The sequence below is a fragment of the Dendropsophus ebraccatus genome, chromosome 10 (genome assembly GCF_027789765.1).
Source record: "Dendropsophus ebraccatus isolate aDenEbr1 chromosome 10, aDenEbr1.pat, whole genome shotgun sequence".
Lineage (NCBI taxonomy): Eukaryota > Metazoa > Chordata > Amphibia > Anura > Hylidae > Dendropsophus > Dendropsophus ebraccatus.
The window spans coordinates 70627287-70652432 of record NC_091463.1 but is presented as its reverse complement, the minus strand read 5'-3'; the positions used below and the strand labels follow the sequence as shown (position 1 = coordinate 70652432).

The 25146-nt window shown below is 40.7% G+C and overlaps 1 protein-coding gene across 1 annotated transcript in view; it reads right to left on the bottom strand.

Moving 5' to 3' along the window:
* Positions 1-403: 403 nt before the first annotated feature.
* HS6ST2 (heparan sulfate 6-O-sulfotransferase 2) overlaps positions 404-25146 on the bottom strand; it is a 272473-nt gene continuing 247730 nt past the window's right edge. Inside the window, exon 2 of the mRNA XM_069943189.1 lies at positions 404-2190. Coding sequence (XP_069799290.1) covers positions 1494-2190 — 697 coding nt within the window. The 3' untranslated portion in view covers positions 404-1493. The remainder of the gene's footprint in view (positions 2191-25146) is intronic.

Genomic DNA, 25146 nt, shown 5'->3' with positions numbered 1-25146 from the left:
ATAAGATGTGCCCTTGAGGTAATGCAATATCAAGTACTACCGTTAGTAGTTATGTCTTCCTTATAATTTAGAACAAGGATAGGGATCCTTGGCCCTCCAGCTGTTGCGAAACTAGAATTCCCATCATGCCTGGACAGCCAAAGTTAAAGCTGACCTAGAAATCCAAAGGGCATTGCCTCGAAACGTATATACACGAAAGAAGTCCAAAAGATTACTATTAATGGTTAGTGGTTGACACACCTCAAGAAAAAAAAAAGTCTTTTTCAAATGAACTGGCGCCAGACAGTTCTACAGATTTGTAAATTTCTTCCAGTACTTATGGGCTGCTGTATGCCTTGCAGGGAGTGTTGTTTTCTTTATAGGCTGTCACAGTGCTCTTTGCTGCCACCTCTGTCCATGACAGGAACTGTCTAATTCAGTAGAGGTTTTCTATGGAGATTTACTCCTGGTCTGGACAGTTCCTGTCATGGACAGAGATGGCAGCAGAGAGCACTGTCATACTGGAAAGAATGCAGCACTTCCTATAGGGGATACAGCAACTGGAAGACTTGAGGGTTTATTTTTTTAAATAATTTTTTATAAGTAATTTACAAATCTTTCTGACACCGTTTGATTTAAAAACAATATTCTTTTTGCGGAGTACCCCTTTAAGTCACTACAATTGCTGCTATCCAGAACTAATCACTTCCCTGTATTTACTCTTTGGCCAACTAAAATTCATTATACAGTCATTAATATATATGCACATAACATAATCTGGTATCTGGATGCAGCACCGCCAGCCTTCAAGGACTTACGGCCTTTCTTGACACACATAGTAGCCATACTGGTATTGATATATCACTTATTTTAAGGGACCCTACAAGTCCTGTTTCTTATTCTACTAAGTCACCTACAGATGAGCTTCTTAGGATCACCCAAGAAGAAAAAAAAAAAGCGTCTTACTTCAAGCCTTTAAAAGATTGTAGGTCATTCTGGTTGAATTGAAGGTCATTCTGTACATCATAATGCTGCATGAAAACGTAAATTACAATATATTCTACATAGATTTCTCAGAAAGTTTTCAACAAATAGTAAAAACAAAATTTCCCTTCTGAGATTGGACAGATGCAAGATTTATAGACATACAGTACATACATTGCTGGAAATAGGTACTGATTTTCTACACCAAGACAGTCACAGGCATTCCGAATGCCAGTCGGTTTCTGTATTTCTTTGATAACTGGTCTACAAAAAAGTGGGCGCACATTGGCTCTATGACCAGTCGTAACAAGTACACATCAAGATTAATCTATCCTCATGTACAATAATTACAATGAATGCAAAGGCATCTGCAAAGGCAACTGATAAACATTGTTGGCTTCAAGTGTATACGAAGCTTGAAATCTTTTGGAATTAATCTTCCCCTAATTTTTTTTTTTTTTACTTTTAATTTTTTTTTAAATATTATTATACAGTACAGTTCAACTAGTTATCTAAGACTGTAAAACCCACTACCGCCATCTTTCCACATTTCCTATGTAATCAGAGGATGAGTTGTCCATTTCCATTTTATGATTAGCGTGTTTGGCCCGTAAGATTTTACGTTGCTCCTGGCGCTTCCGCCGCGCTTCCTGGTGTTCTTTCTGTCTCATAAATTGGTATCTTTGTAAGAAAAGGTCTTTTGCATATTCATATAATTCCATATCTAGAAAATTCAAGGTCTCTATGCGCTTTTGCGTCTGATCGTCTATTTCGACACTTGAAGCTCTCGTGCTGTTGAACTGAGTGAAAGGAGAAATGAAGTTCATGTTGAAAGTTTTTTCGAAGAGATACTGCGTCTTCCTCTGGAACTCTGTGAGACCAAAGAAAGCCATGCGTTTAAGGTTTTCCTTGGCGCTGTCAAGGAGAACCTTGTTGCGTTGATCCTCAGGCATAACAGATAGGTTATAACATCCAACCAAACTCAGATCGGCCAACATGCGGACTTGTCTGTTATTGGCCAAGTTGTAAGGGCAATCCATGAACTCCTTCAGAGAGCAGCCAGACCAGTCATCACCAGCATAACAACTGGGCAGCTCGTCAGATGTCGGGGATCTTCCATCACATACATGTAGAGAGGCCTTCCAAGTAGCTCCTCTCTGGACGTGTCTCCATTCACTTAGGTATCGGGAAACCGGATCACGTAGGATTGTTATGTAGTAAAAGTTCCTGAAAAACAGAAAAATAAAATTTAGAAAAATCCTGTTAATGGTAATCAAATAAACATATGTGTCTGGTCACATAATGCAACTTCATCACAATAGTCAATCGTATGTGTGTCCCTCCTGCCCACCAGTCCTCCGATGCTACCAACATCCCTGCGAGGCATCTTGATCTTTAGAGGTCCAGAAGTCCAGCTCCCAAAATTGTAAGGCATAAAAACCTACTTATTCTGGCAATACACATATGATAACTGTTGGCTGAACGCCTACCTTCCATCTGTCCCTATCCCACAATACACATGTGCTTTAAAGGGGAACTATCAGCAGGTTAGATAAGTCTAACCTGCTGATAGCTCCCTATAGTGCACAGGGTGCTGAGGATGAAGGTATGTCTCTTACCTTCATCCTCGGTGCTTTTCCTGTTCAATTTTAATGAAGTGCTCCGTACGGTAAGGCAGTTTGGAGCACTGCCCCGCCCCCAGTGTGCCGATCCAGCTGGCCCGCTCCATTGATAATCACTAGTAGGAGTGGCCAGCCCGATTGGTGCTCTAGGGTGGAGCAGTGCTCCGAATGGCCTTACCGTATGAAGCTAAACATTAAGACTGCACAGGAACAGCCCTGAGAATGAAGATAAGAGGCATACCATCATCCTCAGTGCCCAGTGCACATTAGGGAACTATTAGCAAGTTAGATTAGTTTCCCTTCAAGCCACAGCTAGTCTACTCTACCAATGGGTTATTTACTGAGAACAAAAGGATCAACTGAAATTCAACAATTTTAATCTTTTTCTCTCCTTGACATCAAGCTTTTAGATGCAATTTTCATGGCAGTTTTAGTGTATTTATACCGGGCACAATGGTTCAGCACAGAGGCGCCTTATTATGAAACCATATGTATATGTGCATGAAAATTCAGGCAGATTTTGGTGATGATTTAAACAGATTTTAAAATAATCCTGAAATCTTTCAGTTGTCACTTTGCTTAATAATAAGCTGAGACTTTCTGTTCTCTAGAGCTCACTTTGCAGCAGCCTCCTCCTTATCATCATCATGTGATGGTCAGAGCTCATTTAAACCCTGCACAGGTAACACAGCATGTCTAGAAACCTCTACAATACAACTCAATGGACCAGCTCCAGTCTATTGTTTCCTAGGTCCACAAGACTGCTGTAAAGCATATCACTAAATGCTGTGAAAATGAAATTAAAAGTACAATCAGAAACTAGAAAGGTATGATAGAAAAAAAAGCATGTTCAGTATGTGACTCCGATCAGTCAATCTAGGTGACACATTCCCTTTAAACACAATTGCAGTACATAAGCCGATGCCATCCGAGGCCAATCCATCATCAATTTCTCAGTCAGTTTAAATAAGGCTCTGTTCACACTAGTGTCACGGCTTATTATATAATGTAAACCGTGACCTTATGACGGATCAATTTCCAACATATCTAAATGGATACTGACAGATCTCATTGACTTCTCGTAGGTCCTTTGGGGCACATTAGACTTGGCTATTCTTGCAGCTAAAAAAAAAAAATACCAGAAAGCTTGATGTGTGAACAGAGTCTCACAGCCCGCTTCTTCTTGAAAGCCTAAGAATCTCATTATTCACTATAGGAAGCTAAGCCGTATGAAGACTCGAGTGTTTCATAATGATCATATTGTGGTATCTCCATTACAGACCGCATTTTCCTGTTCCTATCCTGGAAGCACTTACTTATAATCAGAGTGTTTATACATGCCCATAACAATAATTAGCTTTATTAGAATTTATGTCCACGCTGCCAAAATATTCTTTAGCATAATCCAGCATACATCTCGGCCTATACCGCAGCTAGAGCAATGAATAATTAAAAGTGACAGCACAAATAGACAAGGTGGCTAAACGGCACCGTATTCATGTCTCATCATCTATTTTTATAGATTGCTAGACTGACGTGATTTAAAAGCAAATTAAAATTCATGGCCTTATTTTCCGAGCTTATTATAGATTCAGGTAGCACTGGCTTTTTAATAATGAGTGCAATATAGCTATCTGCAGAACATACAGACAAAATCGATTTTTTTTTTATTTAAGAAAAATGTAATAAAGTGACTGAAGTTTAATTATGTTAATGTTCCGTATATTGCAGCATGTGTTGTCTGATGTGAATTTAATCTAACAAAAGGGAAGTAATTGGGTTTTAAAGATCGTCCGGCAAAAAAAGATTTTTTTTTAAATTAAAAAGCGCAATTTGCACTTGTGACCACTAGATGTCCCCAGTCCCATCTGAATTAATTTTTAATTTACAAGCCGTTCACCTATGCAGCACAATATTGAGTGGTTCTTTGTGCACAATAAGCACATTCCGTTTTTATTAGAAATGCTAGATAGGTTTAGCAAGATATAACTGGAACACCGCACCATGCAATGTCTAACAGCATTAGTGAGATTCCTTGCATCATTAATCTTTAACAATGCAACCCTACCCCAAAGCAGCCAACCTACACATACCATAAAATGGCATTATCTACTGAAAGGGCTACCAAGGAGGTATAAATCTCTCACTAGGACAGAGACAACCCTCCTACCATCTTAATTGCAGTATCATCAAACTCGAAGAGGTTCCCTGCCAAATGGTTATCTGATGCTTTTATTACTATTAAGGGACATTTAACTGCACCATCCAACATGACATTTACACCCCGCCACCCCCTCGCCCGCTGAACTGATTATTCTGTAATGTGTACATGTTAAGTGAAATACAATAGCTACTTAAAATACAATGAATGTACATAGCACATTCGATAGGTTGTCGCTATGATTCATTCATTGTTATTTATACCTTTGTTGGTCCAATTGGATAACACAGGGTTAACACAGAAATACAGCTGTCTTCATTGTTATGCATGGGTGATGTAGTACTGACCCTTGGGTGACGTTTACATGCATGTTATAGACATGTCATATAGGCCCTGATGGCTTATCACAATGTAATTGGCAAGAGGGCACTCAATAACATGGAGGGGGCATTAAAGGGGTGAGGTTGACCCGAAAGGGAGGCAGCATCAGGGTGACAGAACGGACAACAAATCACTGAGATCACTGTCAGTCTGTCCTTGTCCTGTGCTACTGTTAATCATCACTGTTCTAATCGGTGAGTAAGAGGTAATGCATTATCATTTCCAGTTGATTCCCCTTGGCACCATGTTCTATCTGTTAAATACTCATGTTTGCCTGTTCCGACAGTCCTCTAAACCCATGAGCAAAACTTAGGTGGGGGTAAGGGGAGTGGGTATCCCATAACACTGGTTTGGAATAAGAGGAGGAGATTTCTGCAGAGTCTGTCTTAGGGTCTGTATCAGCTTGGATGGTCTGGAGGTCTGTCTTTGGCAACATAGTCTAGGCAGTGTCGGACTGGGGTATGTGGGGCCCACTAGAGGAAATGATCCTGGGGGCCCACCAATAAAGAACCAGTGAGAAACAACATGTCAGTCAGTGTGTGTGCAGGTCCTAAAGCTGGGGGCCCACCGGAGGATTCTCCAATCCTCTGATGGGCCAGTCCGACACTGACTCTAGGACTTCCAGTTGTGTAAGGAGTCCGATCTGGGGTCTGTATAGTGTAGTGGTTCTGATCTGGGTCTGTATTGTTTTGAGTCTTATCTGGGTCTGTATTGTTTTGAGTCTGATCTGGGTCTGTATTGTTTTGAGTCTGATCTGGGGTCTGTATTGTTTTGAGTCTGAGCTGGGGTCTGTATTGTTTAGAGTCTGAGCTGGGTCTGTATTGTTTAGAGTCTGAGCTGGGGTCTGTATTGTTTTGAGTCTGATCTGGGTCTGTATTGTTTAGAGTCTGAGCTGGGGTCTGTATTGTTTTGAGTCTGAGCTGGGGTCTGTATTGTTTTGAGTCTTATCTGGGTCTGTATTGTTTAGAGTCTGAGCTGGGTCTGTATTGTTTAGAGTCTGAGCTGTGGTCTTGAGTCTGAGCTGGGGTCTGTATTGTTTAGAGTCTGAGCTGGGTCTGTATTGTTTAGAGTCTGAGCTGGGGTCTGTATTGTTTTGAGTCTGATCTGGGTCTGTTTTGTTTTGAGTCTTATCTGGGTCTGTATTGTTTTGAGTCTGATCTGGGTCTGTATTGTTTTGAGTCTGATCTGGGGTCTGTATTGTTTTGAGTCTGAGCTGGGGTCTGTATTGTTTAGAGTCTGAGCTGGGGTCTGTATTGTTTTGAGTCTGATCTGGGTCTGTATTGTTTTGAGTCTGATCTGGGTCTGTATTGTTTTGAGTCTGATCTGGGTCTGTATTGTTTAGAGTCTGAGCTGGGGTCTGTATTGTTTTGAGTCTGATCTGGGTCTGTTTTGTTTTGAGTCTTATCTGGGTCTGTATTGTTTTGAGTCTGATCTGGGTCTGTATTGTTTTGAGTCTGATCTGGGGTCTGTATTGTTTTGAGTCTGAGCTGGGGTCTGTATTGTTTAGAGTCTGAGCTGGGGTCTGTATTGTTTTGAGTCTGATCTGGGTCTGTATTGTTTTGAGTCTGATCTGGGTCTGTATTGTTTTGAGTCTGATCTGGGTCTGTATTGTTTTGAGTCTGATCTGGGGTCTGTATTGTTTTGAGTCTGATCTGGGGTCTGTATTGTTTAGAGTCTGAGCTGGGGTCTGTATTGTTTTGAGTCTGAGCTGGGGTCTGTATTGTTTAGAGTCTGAGCTGGGGTCTGTATTGTTTAGAGCCTGAGCTGGGTCTGTATTGTTTAGAGTCTGATCTGGGTCTGTTTTGTTTTGAGTCTTATCTGGGTCTGTATTGTTTTGAGTCTGATCTGGGTCTGTATTGTTTTGAGTCTGAGCTGGGGTCTGTATTGTTTAGAGTCTGAGCTGGGGTCTGTATTGTTTTGAGTCTGATCTGGGTCTGTTTTGTTTTGAGTCTTATCTGGGTCTGTATTGTTTTGAGTCTGATCTGGGTCTGTATTGTTTTGAGTCTGAGCTGGGGTCTGTATTGTTTTGAGTCTGAGCTGGGGTCTGTATTGTTTAGAGTCTGAGCTGGGTCTGTATTGTTTAGAGTCTGAGCTGGGGTCTGTATTGTTTTGAGTCTGATCTGGGTCTGTTTTGTTTTGAGTCTTATCTGGGTCTGTATTGTTTTGAGTCTGATCTGGGTCTGTATTGTTTAGAGTCTGAGCTGGGGTCTGTATTGTTTAGAGTCTGAGCTGGGGTCTGTATTGTTTAGAGTCTGAGCTGGGGTCTGTATTGTTTTGAGTCTGAGCTGGGGTCTGTATTGTTTAGAGTCTGAGCTGGGCCTGTATTGTTTAGAGTTTGAGCTGGGGTCTGTATTGTTTTGAGTCTGAGCTGGGGTCTGTATTGTTTTGAGTCTGATCTGGGTTTGTATTGTTTTGAGTCTGATCTGGGTCTGTATTGTTTTGAGTCTGATCTGGGGTCTGTATTGTTTTGAGTCTGATCTGGGGTCTGTATTGTTTAGAGCCTGAGCTGGGTCTGTATTGTTTAGAGTCTGATCTGGGTCTGTATTGTTTTGAGTCTGATCTGGGTCTGTATTGTTTAGAGTCTGATCTGGGTCTGTATTGTTTTGAGTCTGATCTGGGTCTGTATTGTTTAGAGTCTGATCTGGGTCTGTATTGTTTAGAGTCTGAGCTGGGTCTGTGTTGTTTAGAGTCTGATATGGGGTCTGTATTGTTTAGTGTCTGTTCTAGGTCTATATTTAGTATGTCTGGGTCTGTATTTTTTAGATTCAGATCTGGGTCTGTATAGTTTAGCATTTGATCTGGGTCTATATTGTTTAAGGCTGGGTTCACACTACGTATATTTCAGTCAGTATTGTGGTCCTCATATTGCAACCAAAACCAGGAGTGGATTAAAAACACAGAAAGAATCTGTCCACACAATGTTGAAATTGAGTGGATGGCCGCCATTTAATGGCAAATATTTGCTGTTATTTTAAAACAACGGCTGTTATATTGAAATAATGGCAGTTATTTACTGTTATATGGCGGCCATCCACTCAATTTCACCATTGTGTGAACAGAGCCTTTCTGTGTTTTTAATCCACTCCTGGTTTTGGTTGCAATATGAGGACCACAATACTGACTGAAATATACGTAGTGTGAACCCAGCCTAAGGCTGTATTTGGCCATTACGGACGATAATCACTTTGTGTAATAAAAGGCAATGATCAGCCAACATGCACGATGTCAGCTGATCATTGTCTTTCAATTTCTTTCAACACGTTGAAAGACAAACAACAAGGATAGCAACAATCTGCTGCTGTTGCTCTGTGTAATAGGATTGGCAGACTGCTGCTATCTTCTTTGGGCAGCCTCCCCACATTTACCCGTTCTCTGTTGGGGTGTGTAATAGCACCGGCAGCGAGCGGGGAACGAGGAACAAGCGAACACTGACCTGACAGGTCGGCGCTCGCTTGCTTCTGTTGATCGGCCCATGTAATAGACTCTGATCTGGGTCTGTACATAGAATGTCTGGGGTTTGTATTGTTTAGAGGCAGATCTGGGCCTGTATTTAGGATGTCTGGGGTCTGTAGGGTTTCAGTGTTCTGATCTGGGTCTGTATTTGTTTAGGGTCTGACCAGGGCTTTGTACTTAGTGGTCTGGAGTCTTTACCTACTTTGGGGTGTGATGAATGGAGTTACATGCACATATTGGGTCTTGTAGTGGCTTTCTCTCTAAACACAATGAGGAATAAGAAAAGAAAATTTGCCAAATTCTCTTACACTCATTTCCTGCATTACTCCTTGCAGTCTCCCTAATGGAATTTCTCAAAACGTTTATATTAAAGGGGTATTCTGGGGAAAATTAACCTTTTCCCTATCCAATGGATAGGGGAAAAATAGGAGATCACGTGAGGTCCAACCCCTGAACCCTCCGGCGATCTCCATATAGGACCCCGCCTGCTCTGTGGCTCTATTCATTCCTATGGATTGACGCAAAGAGCCGAGTGCAAAGAGAGATGCATTTGTTTCTTTCCGTCGATCCATAGGAGTGAATAGAGCCGTGGGTCCCGTTCCAACCTGGGGCTCTATTTATAACAGAGTCGGCATGGTCCGATACAGAGATTGCCGGGGGGTTCAGGGGTTGGACTCCCCGCAATCTCCTACTTTTCCCCTATCCTGTGGGTAGGGGAAAAGTTAATTTTACCAGGAATACCCCTTTAACTATAGTCACATAACAGATATTCTATACAATATATTATATAAGGAACGTCACTGGGGCTCATACTGTTTTTCTGGCTACATCTAACCTTTCTTCACCCAGGAGAACTCTCTGTAGCTACACAAGCTGAATTATCATCCACGCAGCCGTTCTTTAAACAGTTTACAAGTAGTACAAAGCCTGCAGGTCCTTATAGCATTATACACTATTGGATCATAACTAGATTTCTCCATGAAAAAAAACAAACAACTATTTTACCTTATGTAATCTAAACCCTATTATCCCTGCTGTAATAGCAGAAAATAATGCTAATAATTCTTAACCTATTGTGTCTGAAACCCTAGAGAATGGCTGCATTCTGCAATAATAATGATTTGTTAGTGCTCAAATCCCATCCATCTTCCTATAATCCCCACTAGATGTCACATCACTGCTGTGAATCAAGTACAAATGAACCCATTATATTAATTTTTCGCAATATAGTGCTAGCTCGGGAGCCTTCCCAGCATTGCCTCGCACAGTGTATGATCCATAAACCTACGGCACAAACACATTATGGTGAGGGCATTGAGAGGATGGAGTTCTTCATTAAGGCGGATGACATAATACTTAGATTTTTTGCACATGCATATTGCATGGAACTAATCATAGGAATTGCATATAAAAGAATGTGCAATAGATAAGTAGAGAATGTATTATTCCACGGAAGTCTATAGTCAAGTGGATAATTCAAGTCCATCTCGGAATAAAGTCTGAAAGGCAATCGGCCATAAGTAAGAACCTTGACGGAATGTTATGAATGGGTCTAGTTGCTGCATTGGTTTATAGTATTGTATGAATAATATTATTATTACTATTCCTGCCGACCTATTGTATGTGGGAATGTCTTCATTATGATTCTTAATGGAGAATAATATAGTTTGGAGTATTGTCTACCATCTTCTTTACAATAAGGGAAAAAACTCTACTCTAACACTGTTGAACATGGAAAGGACATTGATGGGAAGGGTCAGTATTACTATCCCAAATTTTTACAAAACGTGAGTCAGCTTGTTGTCAGACCAGTAGACGTATAATGAAGACGCAGAACATGCGCTCAACTACATCTCCATGTAAAGTACTCCTCAATTTGGTAATTTTGTAAAGACAACTGTGGCATTGGAGACCTCAGTTCTAGAAATGGGCCAAAAGGACTAGAAACAGTCAAATGGGTGGTCCCTGCAGTACCGTCCTCAATGAAGAGAGTGCTCTAGTTCGTGACCCATCGAGAACAGAGAAGACAGCCCCCTTGACCATCTATGGACATTTTTGAAGTCTAAGGACTGTTAAGGGGTCAGTCATCACTGTTTAGTTTTTAACGGGCTTTGCGCCTAGGCACTCTCTGTATGGTGACCAACCATAGAAAAAGGAAATGTGTGAATGGCTGAATTTCTGGGTCATTATGAATAAAGACACCTAAGCCATTGTGAAGATACCACGCAGGCATTGAAGGATCTCACCTCAATATCTTCCTTCTTTTGGGGCAAATCCTTTTTGTCTTATGTAGTCTCGTTGGTCATGTTTGGACTATAGACAAGTTAAATCATTTAGGAAGTATTTACTTCCTATTGGTCATTATATTCAGATTCAGTGGCCTTTATGGCCATATACTTGCGGTTTTGGGTGACCAGTCCATTACGTGTATGGCATGTAAGTCTTCTACATTATTAGCTTGGCATTTTGTAAAGGGTGTCATGGAAACTACGTGCATACAGTATATAGCTGGGTTCACACACAGTATATTTCAGGCTGTATTTGGTCCTCAAGTCAGGTCCTCATAGCAACCAAAACCAGGAGTGGATTGAAAACACAGAAAGGCTCTGTTCACACAATGTTGAAATTGAGTGGATGGCCGCCATATAACGGTAAATAACTGCCATTATTTCAATATAACAGCCGTTGTTTTAAAATAACAGCAAAAATTTGCCATTAAATGACGGCCATCCACTCAATTACAACATTATGTGAACAGATCCTTTCTGTGTTTTCAATCCACTCCTGGTTTTGGTTGCTATACAGCCTCACAAATACAGCCTCAAATATACTGTGTGTGAACCCAGCCTATACCTTACTGCTCTGTAAATGTTCAGAACACTTGACCCTGAGTATACAGATAGAGATGAGCGAACCTCGAGCATGCTCGAGTCCATCCGAACCCGATCGTTGGATAAAGCTCTAAGGTCTGGAAAACATGGATACAGCCAATGACTATATCCATGTTTTCAAAATAGCCTTAGGGCTTTATCCAACTTCAGCAGCCACCGCTAATCAAATGCCGAACAATCGGGTTCGGATGGACTCGAGGTTTGCTCATATAGAGTATAAGTGGGTATGCACATAGCATCACCACTTATCTGTAGGAGGCACACGTGCTGGACTGGCACAGCAAATGTTTAGGAGTCAATTTTCGAAATCAAAGCTTATTAAAAAAACTGGATTCTGAGTCTTATCTTGAGACGCCCAGCATTCATCTGTATTCTATTGAGTTTGTTTCCCTAGAGCACCTCCATAGGGGAAATAAAGCATTACACAATTCTCCCTGAAATGAATAGGCTTATTGTGTAATGTAACATGCACTTTCTAGCTGCTCTCTTCTCTGGCTAACACATAAGGATCCCTAAAAAGGGGGGGGGGGGGGGGGGGTATATAGTAATTTTCTAATAATGTATTTGGATATGGGTTTCCTATGCTGGCTAACATAAATTTTAAGTCCCAAGTCAATTTTAAATTATAATACCAAGATAAAACAATCACCACAAATTATAATATTAGCGCATCCAAAGCTTAGGGCCATCCCTGCTATTCATCACTTACATTAGTTTTTCCATACTCGCTTTCTGCAGTCTGTCCACAGCATATCTGTTTCTATGGCTCTTCCCGCTGATATTCATGAACACAATTAGAGGTTTATTGAAAGGGATTGGAAAGAATATATCCTTTCCTTAAAATGAAAATGAGTCACGTTGCCAATATAGGAACATGGTGACATGATCCCTTTAACAATCGATCTTCTGTAAAACACCATTGAGTGCCTTTGAATATGGATATTTTAACCTGAAATAGCAATGTAGATTACAAATGCACTCAGTGAGGAAAAACAGAAGCCTGGCCGAATATTTACTTACAGCCTCCTAGAATATAACTAGTGGTTACATTTCAGGAATCAATAGGGGGTGTTGCTGTGTACAAGGAAGCATCATTTACTGTAGTCCGATAAATGAAAAGTCAAGCTAACCCAACAATTCACTATGACCAGCAGCGAAACACAGCAGTGTCCCATATTTAACAGGTATCACTCTCCCCTGCAATGCCCGCTGGGACAAATCTCTCAAATTCACATTGATAAGGATAAGGAATAGTATGAGACACTGCGGTGACCTCAATATACAAGGATTGGATCATGATGGTGGTGTTTTTATCTACTCTATTTCTTGTACCGTACACAATGGTATATGATGTTAGGTTATAGTCAGTTACAATGGACCCTGATTTACACTAGACAGATTTTTTGAGTGGCTGAGGAGATTTTTACAACAAACCTAAAAGGCATGAAAGGGACCTAAAAGCCCTTATTACACCGGTGATCAGCGGGAGCAAGCGAGCACTGACCTGTCAGGTCAGCACTTGCTTGCTACTTGTTCCCCGCTTGCTGCCTGCGCTATTACATGCGCTGACAGCGAGTGGGTAAGTGTGTGTGTGTGGAGCTGTGGGAGGAGCCCATAGGAGATAGTGGCGGTCTGCTGCTGTTGCTCCTATTGCATGGAGAGAAAGCAGTGGACATTATGAAAGACGTTGAAAGACAACAATCAGCCGACATCGTGCATGTTGGTTGATCGTTGCCTTTTATTACACATAGCGATTATCGGCCGTAATGGCCGATAATGGGCTAAATATGGCCAATAATCACTTTGTGTAAAACGTGTAATAAGGCCTAAAGGCTACTGGAGAAAAATTCCACTTTTAGGCCATGTTCAAACTTTTTAAGAGACCGGCCATTCCGTGACCCGGCCAGGTCATGGAATGGCCGGTGTCAGAAAAGATAATCCCGCCGCTGAATTCGGATGCGGGCACATCCGTGTTCGCCCACATCAGAATTCACCACTGCACACAATGGAGCATGTGGCTGGAGCCGCACGCTCCATTGTGTGAACTGAATAGCAGCTGCAGAAAACGGACACGTCAGTTTCTTGTGGCGCCGCTAGGGATCCCTGACGGAGTGTATACCATGTGTATACACTCCAGCCAGGATTTCTTAAAAGGCAGCACTACACAAGTTCATAGGAATCATGTTGTTACTACGGCCATGATTACTACTGAACTTATGTAGTAGGAACATGGCCTTATAGTGTATACTGTATTTATTCATATCATGATGTTGTTGGAATATTTTTCCATTTTATTTCTAATGTCATGCTCATCAGTATATGATAGCAGTTTATATTTAGTTACAGTACTGAATATATATACTATGTGGTGCAGGTGACTCCCATATAACCAAAGTGATGGCTAAGCCATAGATAAACAGTAAAGAAACTGTAGCTTTATCCCTCTCCTCCGTCTCTTTTCTATCCTCAATTGACTGTTTTACACCAGATGGATTTCTTGAGTGACTGAAAAGGTTTGCGAACATTGCCTGATATTGTGAAGTCAATGAAAGGGAAACAACAGGCTAATGGAAGCTAATGAAGAGACTTTATTCCCCTACTAAGATATAGTATTATGTTTTATATACTGCACATAACTGCAAGTAAACTGTAATAAGTATGTTTATAAATTATTATGATGTACTGAAGTAATCTCAATACCAGTCTTATTTCTTCTTGTATTAAAGGGAAATTATCAGCAGATTAGAAGTCCCCAACCTGCTGACATCTCCCTATTGCACACAGGGTGCTGAGGATGAAGGTAAGTTTCTTATCCATATGCGGTTTGGGGCACCGATCCACTGCGGCCACACTGCACCTTTAGATGAATATTTGGGGCAGCACTCCAGCACTCATCACTGCAAAGTGCAGGGTGAATATTCATCTGAAGGGGCGGGGCGGCCGAGGCAGATCAATGCACTAACTGTGTTAGCCCTGCCCCCAGTGCACCAATTCGCCTCACTAGCATTTGTATTCAACTATAAAAGTACACAAAAATGGCGCAGAGGATTAAGGTAAGAAATTTACCCTCATCCTGTACACTATAGGGACATAACCTGTTAGTTTTCCTTAAGGCGTTTTAATGCGCAAAAAACAGAAGTAAACTGAGAGAGTCTTTTCACAACTCCTCACCTTAGAAACAAATATAATTTCACTACACGGTAGCAGCCAACCTCATTTTTTACGTCTTTCCCACTGTTCACTTGAAATTAATTACATTGCTATTGTTTTCGCTTGAGGATATATAATGGGTCAAAAAAGGAAAGGGAAAAAAAAACAACAACAGAAGTCGCCTTTCTACATTATTTTACCTTGTGGAAACCTTCTCCGTCCTTGAGCGAGAGTTCCCTATTCCCTGAATTGATTTTGCATGGCTTCTTTGTATTGCCTGATTAGCGCATTTATTAGCCAATGGGTTTTCTATTATTATAGTTTTTTGAAAATCAATTAGTGCCCTTCTTCTGCCTTAAAAAGGAAGAGACAGGGGAGTTTTCTCTTCTTATTCTACACCTAAGTTTTTATGCTTCATTTTCAGGTTTGTAGGATGTGTTAATTACCTGCAGTCACCTACTTGTAAACTGCTGATGCTTCTCTGGCGAGGATTAGAATCATTCGACTGAAAAGAACTAATGACTTCTAGGTTAATAATTACTTACTTGATGCCATTTATTCCGCTGAATGCCGCTTAAATCAATCAGATACCCATGCCGAAGAATAACATGGAGGCAAATTTAATGGCGGGACGATTCTCATTATGCTATATAGCCCTGACATTGACATGTGAAATCAGACATTGCTTCTCCTATGAACAATGCATATATCTTCCTCCTTCACTAGCATGTATAGTAAAAGACACAATAAGAAGGTTGAACATGTATATCTATACCTTTCCTTTATTATACTTTGGTATTTCCATTGTTACATGCCCATAATACCTTTAACACAATGGCTCCTGTAGCCTTCGCGGACTTAGAAAGACTACCTAGAAGTAAATACTTACATTATTATTTTCTAACAATACAAACAAGTAGACCACATGTTATTTATGGCCCAACGCTAACAAGAGTCATCTCGGCAGAAAGAAACATGAGCCGGCCAGGACGTGCCCTTTTCCCCCTCCTGCCCATTACTGAATGTCAACCAGGCGACTCCGCTTTTAGCCAAAATTTATGGCGCCCTCAATAAAAATGATCTCAAAGGCAGACACAAAAATGCTATGCAAAAGATAGAGCAGGTGGCTTTTAAAGCAATTGCATGGAGACTTGTGGTATAGAGATAAGCAATGATTTTCTATGTAGAGTCTACATAGTAGACATTGTAGACTGATCTGTCTATGAAATTATTAAGCCTTATCAATAACCGTGCAGCCATTCTGCTTTGGAAACATTGTGTCAAGATTTAAAGGGGGTTTCCACTTTAATATGTATTAAGCATTGTCACTGTATAAATGAACAGTTTCAAAAGGTTTCAATGTACCTATTCCTTACCAATTTAAGTTCTTAATTTCAGTAGGTACATGCTAGGGCTGACCTAGTTCTGCTCTCAGCTAAGAAGTGAGCAAAACTGTATTTAGTAACGAGAATGTGCTTAGAGGTATATAGCCTGGAACGTGTATGGCTACATTGTAGCAAGTCACCAGAGAGGTGCAGCTGCTGATGTGTTTAGCACACAGAGCATTGTCTAGACTAAATAAAATTATATCTACTTCTCAAATAAGACGATTATGTATTGTATACGGGAGAATCTTGATGAATCTTGGTGATAGGAGCGGGTTGGATTTATCATTCTGCTCGCCAAAAGTTGCAATTTTGTAAAAAAAAATTGTGCAGCTTTTGTGCTCACTCCAAGAGGTTGGGGAGGCGGTAAAGCTGCGTAATTTACCTCTGCATGAAGGTGTATACTGTAGATTAAGTTAACAACAGCGCAGTGATGACATAGATTTCAGTTAGGCTATGTTGTCCGTCATTTGAGTTTAAAATGATGGACGCTATTTTGCTGTTTGGCCGCCCGTCAGTGCAATGACAGCTGTTCGTACATTGTTCTAGTTCTAGTGGACTGATTGCCCTTTGGGTGTGTCTTTAATTGAAAAGCCATTGAATGTAATAGTTAAAACGGTAAAAGGACGGGGAAAAAAGAAAAACTATGCGTGTTTAACTAAAAAATGACATCCACTGTTTGCAAAAGACGTCCAAAAATAATTGTCATGTCATTATTTTGACATCTGTGCAGAAAATGTTCGTTATTTAATAAACTGTGTGCATTGGATGTTCTTTATTCCATTAACTTCAAGGCATTGACAATTAAATTGCGTCAATAATGGACGTCTTTTTAAACAGCAAAGGCGGACGCCTTTTCAGTTTTTTTGACGTTGTTTGCACATAGCCGGGGGCTGCGTTCACACTACGTATATTTCAGTCAGTATATTTCAGTCAGTATTGTGGTCCTCATATTGCAACCAAAACCAGGAGTGGATTAAAAACACAGAAAGGATATGTTCACACAATGCTGAAATTGAGTGGATGGCCGCCATATAACAGTAAATAACAGCCATTATTTCAATATAACAGCCGTTGTTCTAAAATAACAGCAAATATTTGCCATTAAATGGCGGCCATCCACTCAATTTCAACATTGTGTGGACAGAGCCTTTCTGTTTTTTTAATCCACTCCTGGTTTTGGTTGCAATACTGACTGAAATATACTGACTGAAATATACATATACTGACTGAAATATACGTAGTGTGAACGCAGCCTGAGGCTATGTTCACACTATGTATGTGTGCGGCTGTATGTGCGGATGAAACTACGGCCGTGGGAAAAAATAGACATGCGGCTGAAAACATACGGTCATTTACTTGGAAATCTGGTTCAACTAAAAATAACAAATAAAATCTTAAGAAAGTGATGCAAACACCTCTGGAATGCATCTGGGAAAGCAGGGAACACAGTTTACATGAATTTCTATTACCGGGGTTTGCGATCCTCGGCAGTATGCCGATGCCGATGCCTCTCATGGTTAATATATTGAATTAATAAAACACATTTTCGTTGTAATAAAGTCCCTTTCATTGTTCAATAATTAAATTTAATTCCATCATTTTGCATTTAAATATACTGTTAAAATAAATATATATATAAATAAATGTATATTTATATATATATTTATTTTTTGACAGTATATTTAATGGCACAATGATGGATTCGTTTAAATTAAACTATTGAACAACGAAACAGATTTTATTTCAATGAAAATGTGTTTTATTAATTAAATATTAATTAGTACAGGAAGCTCCAGTAAGCCGTTAATTCATATTGCTGGCAATAGAGCATTCTGTACTAATCATCACTTTACTTTAATTAAAACATCAAATGTTTCTTCTAATTATGTTATCACAATAGCATTATTAGAAGAAACATTTAGAATTATATGTGCGCTCAGCTGATTGGCTGATCGGCTGAGCGCACATATAAAGAGCCGGTCCGCAGTACAGTGACTTCATTGTGCTGCGGACCAGCGAAGAGGACACATCGGGGTGATTATAAAGTTCTCCCCACCCCCTCCCCAGCACTGCACCCCTCCCAGCAAGAAAGGGGGGTCACTTAACCCCTTCCTTGCTGGGATGGGTGCAGTCTGACATCAGTCTGGCCCCCAAGGGGTTAAGGGGGATGCAATACATCCTCCCTTAACCCCTTGGGGGCCAGACTGTAAGCAGCGATCTGTAAAGATGCTGCATACTGTAAGGTGCACAACACCGCTAACAATGATGGGTGTTGTGCTCCTGTTTGTGTGTTTTTTGTGTGTTTCTCCCTTTTTGTTTTTCAGATATCGGTATCCTGTGGATTACGTCGGATTCCGTGGACTACGTCGATGACCAGCGGTTGTTGTTTTTTTTTTTTTTTTTTTTTAATAAAATGGTCAATGAGGGGTGTGGGGGTGTTTTTATTTGAATAAAATTTTTTTTTAACTTGTGTCTTGTCTTTATTTCTTTACTTTATAGACTTAGTAGTGGAAGCCGTCTAATAGACGGAATCCATTACTAAGTCGGGGCCTAGTGTTAGCCGGTATAAAATGGCTAACACTAACCCCCCATTATTACCCCAGTACCCAATGCCACCAGGGGTACTGGGAAGAGCCGGGTGCCAGTGGTCCCGGAGCGTCAAAATTGGCGCTCCTGGACCGGGCAGCAGCAGGCTGGTAAGATTTAGGCTGGGGAGGGCCTAAAACAATGGCTCTTCCCACCCTGGTGTTACCAGGCTGCTGTCGTTTGGTTTTTAACCCGGCTGGTTATAAAAATAGGGGGGACCCTATGCGTTTTTTTATTATTTATTTATTTAAAAAAAAAAACGCATAGGGTCCCCCGTATTTTTATAACCAGCCGGGTTAAAAACCAAACGACAGCAGCCTGGTAACACCAGGGTGGGAAGAGCCATTGGTTTAGGCCCTCCCCAGCCTAAATCTTACCAGCCTGCTGCCGCCCGGTCCAGGAGCACCAATTTTGACGCTCCGGGACCACTGGCACCCGGCTTTTCCCAGTACCCCTGGTGGCATTGGGTACTGGGGTAATAATGGGGGGTTAGTGTTAGCCATTTTATACCGGCTAACACTAGGCCCTGACTTAGTAATGGATTCCGTCTATTAGACGGCTTCCACTACTAAGTCTATAAAGTAAAGAAACAAAGACAAGACACAAGTTAAAAAATGTTTTTATTCAAATAAAAACACCCCCACACCCCTCATTGACCACTTTATTAAAAAAAACAAAACAAAAAAAAAAACACTGGTCATCAACGTAGTCCACGGAATCCGACGTAATCCACAGGATACCGATATCTGAAAAACAAAAAGGGAGAAACACACAAAAAACACACAAACAGGAGCACAACACCCATCATTGTGAGCGGTGTTGTGCTCCTTACAGTATGCAGCATCTTTACAGATCGCTGCTTGCAGTCTGGCCCCCAAGGGGTTAAGGGAGGATGTATTGCATCCCCCTTAAACCCTTGGGGGCCAAACTGATGTCAGACTGCACCCATCCCAGCAAGGAAGGGGTTAAGTGACCCCTCTTCCTTGCTGGGAGGGGTGCAGTGCTGGGGAGGGGGTGGGGAGAGCTCTATACTCACCCCGATGTGTCCTCTTCGCTGGTCCACAGCACAATGAAGTGACTGTGCTGCGGACCCGCTAATTATATGTGCGCTCAGCCGATCAGCCAATCAGCTGAGCGCACATATAAGTCTAAATGTTTCTTCTAATAATGCTATTGTGATAACATAATTAGAAGAAACATTTGATGTTTTAATTAAAGTAAAGTGATGATTAGTACAGAAAGCTCTATTGCCGGCAATATGAATTAACGGCTTACTGGAGCTTCCTGTACTAATTAATATTTAATTAATAAAACACATTTTCGTTGAAATAAAATCAGTTTCATTGTTCAATAATTTAATTTAAACTAATCCATTATTGTGTAATTAAATATACTGTCAAAAAATAAATATATATATAAATATACATTTATTTATGTATATATTTATTTTAACAGTATATTTAATTGCACAATGATGGATTCGTTAGAATTAAATTATTGAACAACGAAAGGGACTTTATTACAAAGAAAATGTGTTTTATTAATTTAATATATTAACTATTAGAGGCTTCGTCATTCGGCATCATTGCCGGCTATTTTTGAAGCACTCTGTACGGACCGCCTGTCAATCCACGGCCGCATTTCCACCCGCAAACAATGGTCTTGTTAATTTTTTACGGGTCCGTTTACGATCGGGCCGTAGATTCATACATAGTGTGCACTGTGCAGCCGTATATCGTATACTTTCCAGCGTACGCATGAACCGGAAAAATCCGGCCAAAGATTTAATGCCCGCAATACAGCCGCGCAGATACAGAGTGTGAACCTAGCCTAATGCCCCTATTCCACGAGTCGTTTGGAGGAGCAAACGAGCGCTATTAGCGCTCGTTTGCTCCTCGTTCCCCGCTCGCTGCCGCCGCTATTCAGCGCGGCGTCAGCGAGCGGGTGAGTGCGGGAGGGGCGGCGGGGAGCTGCTGGGGGGGCTGCCCGGGGGATCGCTGATCGTCCGGGCAGCCCATAGAATATAGCAGCGCCTGCTGCCAATGCTCCTATTCAACGGAGCGACGGCAGCAGATCGCTGCTATATCAGTCGCTTGTTTTTCAACATGTTGAAAAACAAGCGACTGCAACGATCAGCAGACATGAACGATGTTGGCTGATCGTTGCACTCTATTCCACGGGACGAATATCGTTCGTAGCGGCCGATATCGGCCGAATACGAACGATATTGCTCCTCTAAACGACCCGTGGAATAGGGCCTTAAGGGTGCACAGGCACGCTCAGGTGTGTAGGAATTTATATAGATATGTAAGCCTATACGTAAATCCAGTGTGCCCATATGCTGGCAGGGGATTACTTAAGATAAATGTGTGAATAATTGGTTTTAGTAAATCCTCTCAATATATATATATATATATATATATATATATATATATATATATATATGAATTTTTTTTTTGCACATTTAAAACACCCCTTTTATACCTCCCTTCTATGATAAGTATAGTCTATTCACATAAACATATATTACACCCATAAAACAATAGAGAATCTAAATCTAGATATGCTAATTAACTTTTATAGCATTATGACATGTTGCATGTAAGAGATGGACATTGCTGATGAATCATTTTATAAAATGTTCTCATTTCTTCGAAGGAAATTATAGACTTTGTATGTAAATGTTTCCTCTCTATATATAAAATGTTTCAGCTTTCAAGTAAGAATATCTCTTGTAGTTTGTATACTATAATTAAAGGGATTCTCCCATTTTCGGTATCATTCCTGATATATAATATAAAATGAAGTAAGCATAGACATCCCTCCCACTAGGAAGCCAAGTCAGCTTATCTGAATAACTCCAACTTCTTCTTCCCGATAGTCGTAGCTTGGCTTGCTTTTACTCTAGAAAAGATGCAGTTTGCTGCTCTGACCATATATCCAAATGCCATGAAACCAAGCAGGAGAGGTCTAGGATGTAGGATCTTACACTGTTTAGGTTACAGCTGATCATGGAAGGAAAGGAGGTAAGAAGCACAATAAGAGATGGAAAACTAGTGAAAAATACCATACGCATGATGGCTAGAAATACTAATGCTCTTATTATATTCCAAAAAAAGATATATTCTGACAATTTTTCAGGTCATAGAAAACAATAACCATAAGAAGGATACTTTATGTTTAGCTGAAGCCCTAGGGGGACTCAAAATAAAGGCCCTTTTACACAAAGTGATTATTGGATGCATTTGGCTAATTATTGGCCACTGCAGCCATTTTTTGTAATACAAGTAAAAAATAAGCTGACATGTATGATGTTGAAAGACAAATGACTGTATAGCAACGATCTGTTGCTGCCACTCCATGCAATAGGAGCGGGGGCAACAGACTGCCGCTATCTTCTATGGGCCCTCCTGCAGCTCACAGCGCCCCCCGCGCGCATTTACCCACTCACTGTTGGCACATGTAATAGCGCTGGCAGCAAGAAGGGAATGAGGACAGGTCGGCACTCACTTGCTCCCACTGATCACCCCTTGTAATAGGACCTTTACATATTAGAGGTGCCTTAAGATGCCATGAGAATTTTACAAGCTGAGATCCCCCTATATGGCACAGTGAAGAGGCATTGATATGGAGCAGCTCTTGATGACGGTCAACCTGGTCTACAATGTATTGAATGGACAATGGATGCAGGATGAATAAACAACTGTCCATAGGTTTCTGCCTCTCGAATACAACCCTTACGTCTAGCTTCAAACTAGAGATACTCCTTCTGTGTTCTTGGTCCTCTTGAGCAGAGTTTTTCCACATTTTTAAACCAAGTAACCTTACTCAAATAAAATAGTGGCCCCCAAGGCTGGGAATATCCCAAAAGAGTTTCCCCCTAAAGACATGGCATGGAACCATGATGGTAGTTTTAATGTATGGTGAGGGCAAACACAGTACACTGTATGAATTCAGATGCCACAAGGCTATGACACATTTGCTGAAAACGTAAAAAGCCGCTCGTTTCAGAACATCCATTAGGAAAAATATATAATAAAAATATACTTCACCTCCTCGAGCCCATTACATATAATCTGTTTTGCAGAGTTTCCAGTAGTTCATTAAATGCCACAGAAAGGCTACTACATAGGGAGGCACGCCAAAACCCAGCTGCATGGTCAAGGCCAACAAAACCTTACATTCTAAGGTCAAAACACCAATCAATATGGAGTTAATGTAAAAAGGGAAACAAACCCTTTGCCAAAATCAATAGCGCATATATTTTATCACAGGCTGCCGGAGTATTTAAACTTTTTCACTGCTGATGATAAAGGAAATCGGATAAATACAGTTCAGAGCTGCTTTTCCCACTCAGAATCAGTCAACGAATTCACCGATGAGAATTAACTGCGGCAATTTTCTTCATTGAGATTCATCTGCTCTGACGGTCCAGGATTAAATGCAAAATACTGAACATTCATGTGGTCTAGGAATGTCGTATAATATTACTTGGAGTAAAATTTGTTATAACTCTGCAAGTTAGGCCGTCTCCAGTGAGCCTTCAGCCTCCGCAAGCATTGCCTATGCTAACTCAATACGTGTGTTTTGTATGTCTCTGTTGGGTGCTTGGAAATACCACTAAACTATAGGAAAGTTAGTACTGTTATCGCTTTACAAGCAGGAATTGGGGGGGGGGGGCAGAGCTGCTATTTGATAAGGGGATCACAGCAGATTTGGCATTAATACCCAGGAACTATAATGTACTCTCTGGCACGGTTTATTAGTATTGTATTCTAGGCATGAGCCGAATGGCAAAGAACATTAAAGCATTGTTGTATGACACTCTTTTGGCACTGATGGTGTAACGCCATTGGTTGGCAAGCCCTGATGTGCAGAATGTCCAGGCAGTCACTGCAGCCAGGACATGTTCTCCAATCCACCACCCTACTGTCTGCTTGGGCATTGTGCCAGTTTACCTGACATTGTCTCTGCCTGACATGACCCAGACCGTATCTGCATCCATCTAATGCTTCATCCTGCTGCTATTTTAACATCTTTGGCTCTGCTGCACAGTCACCATGAAGCTACTTAACCCTTAGAGACTGAATCTCGTACTTCCAACCTATTGGAGCTGCCTTCTACTCCGGACTGTTTACCCCACACCAGACTGTGCCGTGCCTCCTGCTGTTACTACCAAGTTGATGACTTGTTACTCCTGCCCTGCTTTATCCTGTATCCCTAGTGCATGTCATTGGGGCTGTCTGGCCATTACCTATACCAGGACCACTCTTAGGTCAGCAACCTGATAAGCTCCAGCTGAAACAAGATAAAGGACCGAAAACTGGACTGTGCCATGCCTCCTGCTATTATTACCAAGCTGCTGACCTGTTGTACCAGTCTCACATTGACCTGTTGCACCACTTACTTTTCAACTTTTCAGCATGCTGGTCATGTTTAGTTTTTGGGCTAAAAAGAGTGCAGGGCTTAAGTATTATGGGCTTTTTTTTTTACACATTCTTGTGAGAAATGTAACTGTGAAAAGTTCTAAAACTTAATATGTATTGCATGTATTATTTTTGTACTATGGAATCCTAAAAACTATCCTTCCTCTCCCAAAGGGAGAAAACAAGATGACATTTATGACATTCATGATCAGAGAGTGATATTTTTCAAAAATGATTTCAGTTATTGCAGCATAACACTTTTATATTGTTATTCTTAGTTCTATTATTGCAGACAGAATAATTGTACTTTCCATGGATTTCCTTACAATATTTATATAACAATTCTGTAGGAAGAGCAAAGTTGAGTGGTAGCTAAAATAGGCTGCTGCCTTAGGATACATCCAAAAGTCTAATTCTGGGCACGAGGTCATTACTGAATATCATAATTTGTCTATAACCAGTGTAACATAAGCTAAGCCGTCCATTCAACGTGAAATATATTCTGCTTATCCATAGTGTTTTCATTGTATTCATGTAACTGTAGTAAAGAATAAGATGTAACCCTGCAAAGATGCCGCCCGTCAGTGAGTGAAGGTTTACAATAACGCTGGCTTCTGAATCTTTGCCTTAGGTGCAAAAACACTTTATTGTACCTGGGGATCTATATTCCTTTGACCCACTTTGGTGCAAACTATACACAAAGTATCACTCAGACATGAGGTCCCTTATGGCAGTAAGCTCCGTGTTCTCCCTCTCTGCATATAAACACTGAAGGTCTCGATACATTTTCTCTGCTACAAAAGACTAAAACTTCTTTCTTCCTTTTAATATATGTTACAAAGGAACGCGGTGTTGCCTTTGTCATTGTTACTTCTTTGCATTCATTAAACCCATCTTGCTGAGATTCCATCATTTTGAACATTTGCCAGAATTTCTTTGTTCATCCAATATAAAGCAAATAAAAACCTAGAGGCGAAAATTGTCAATTTATTATCTGGCACAAAGGAATGTTCTAATGGGGCTAATTCCAGGTTTCAATAAGTGTTGATTATATATGAAATGTATTCTTAAATCCTTCCCAAACTATTTAAACCTTATTACTGGAACCAGATATTTGCCTACAGT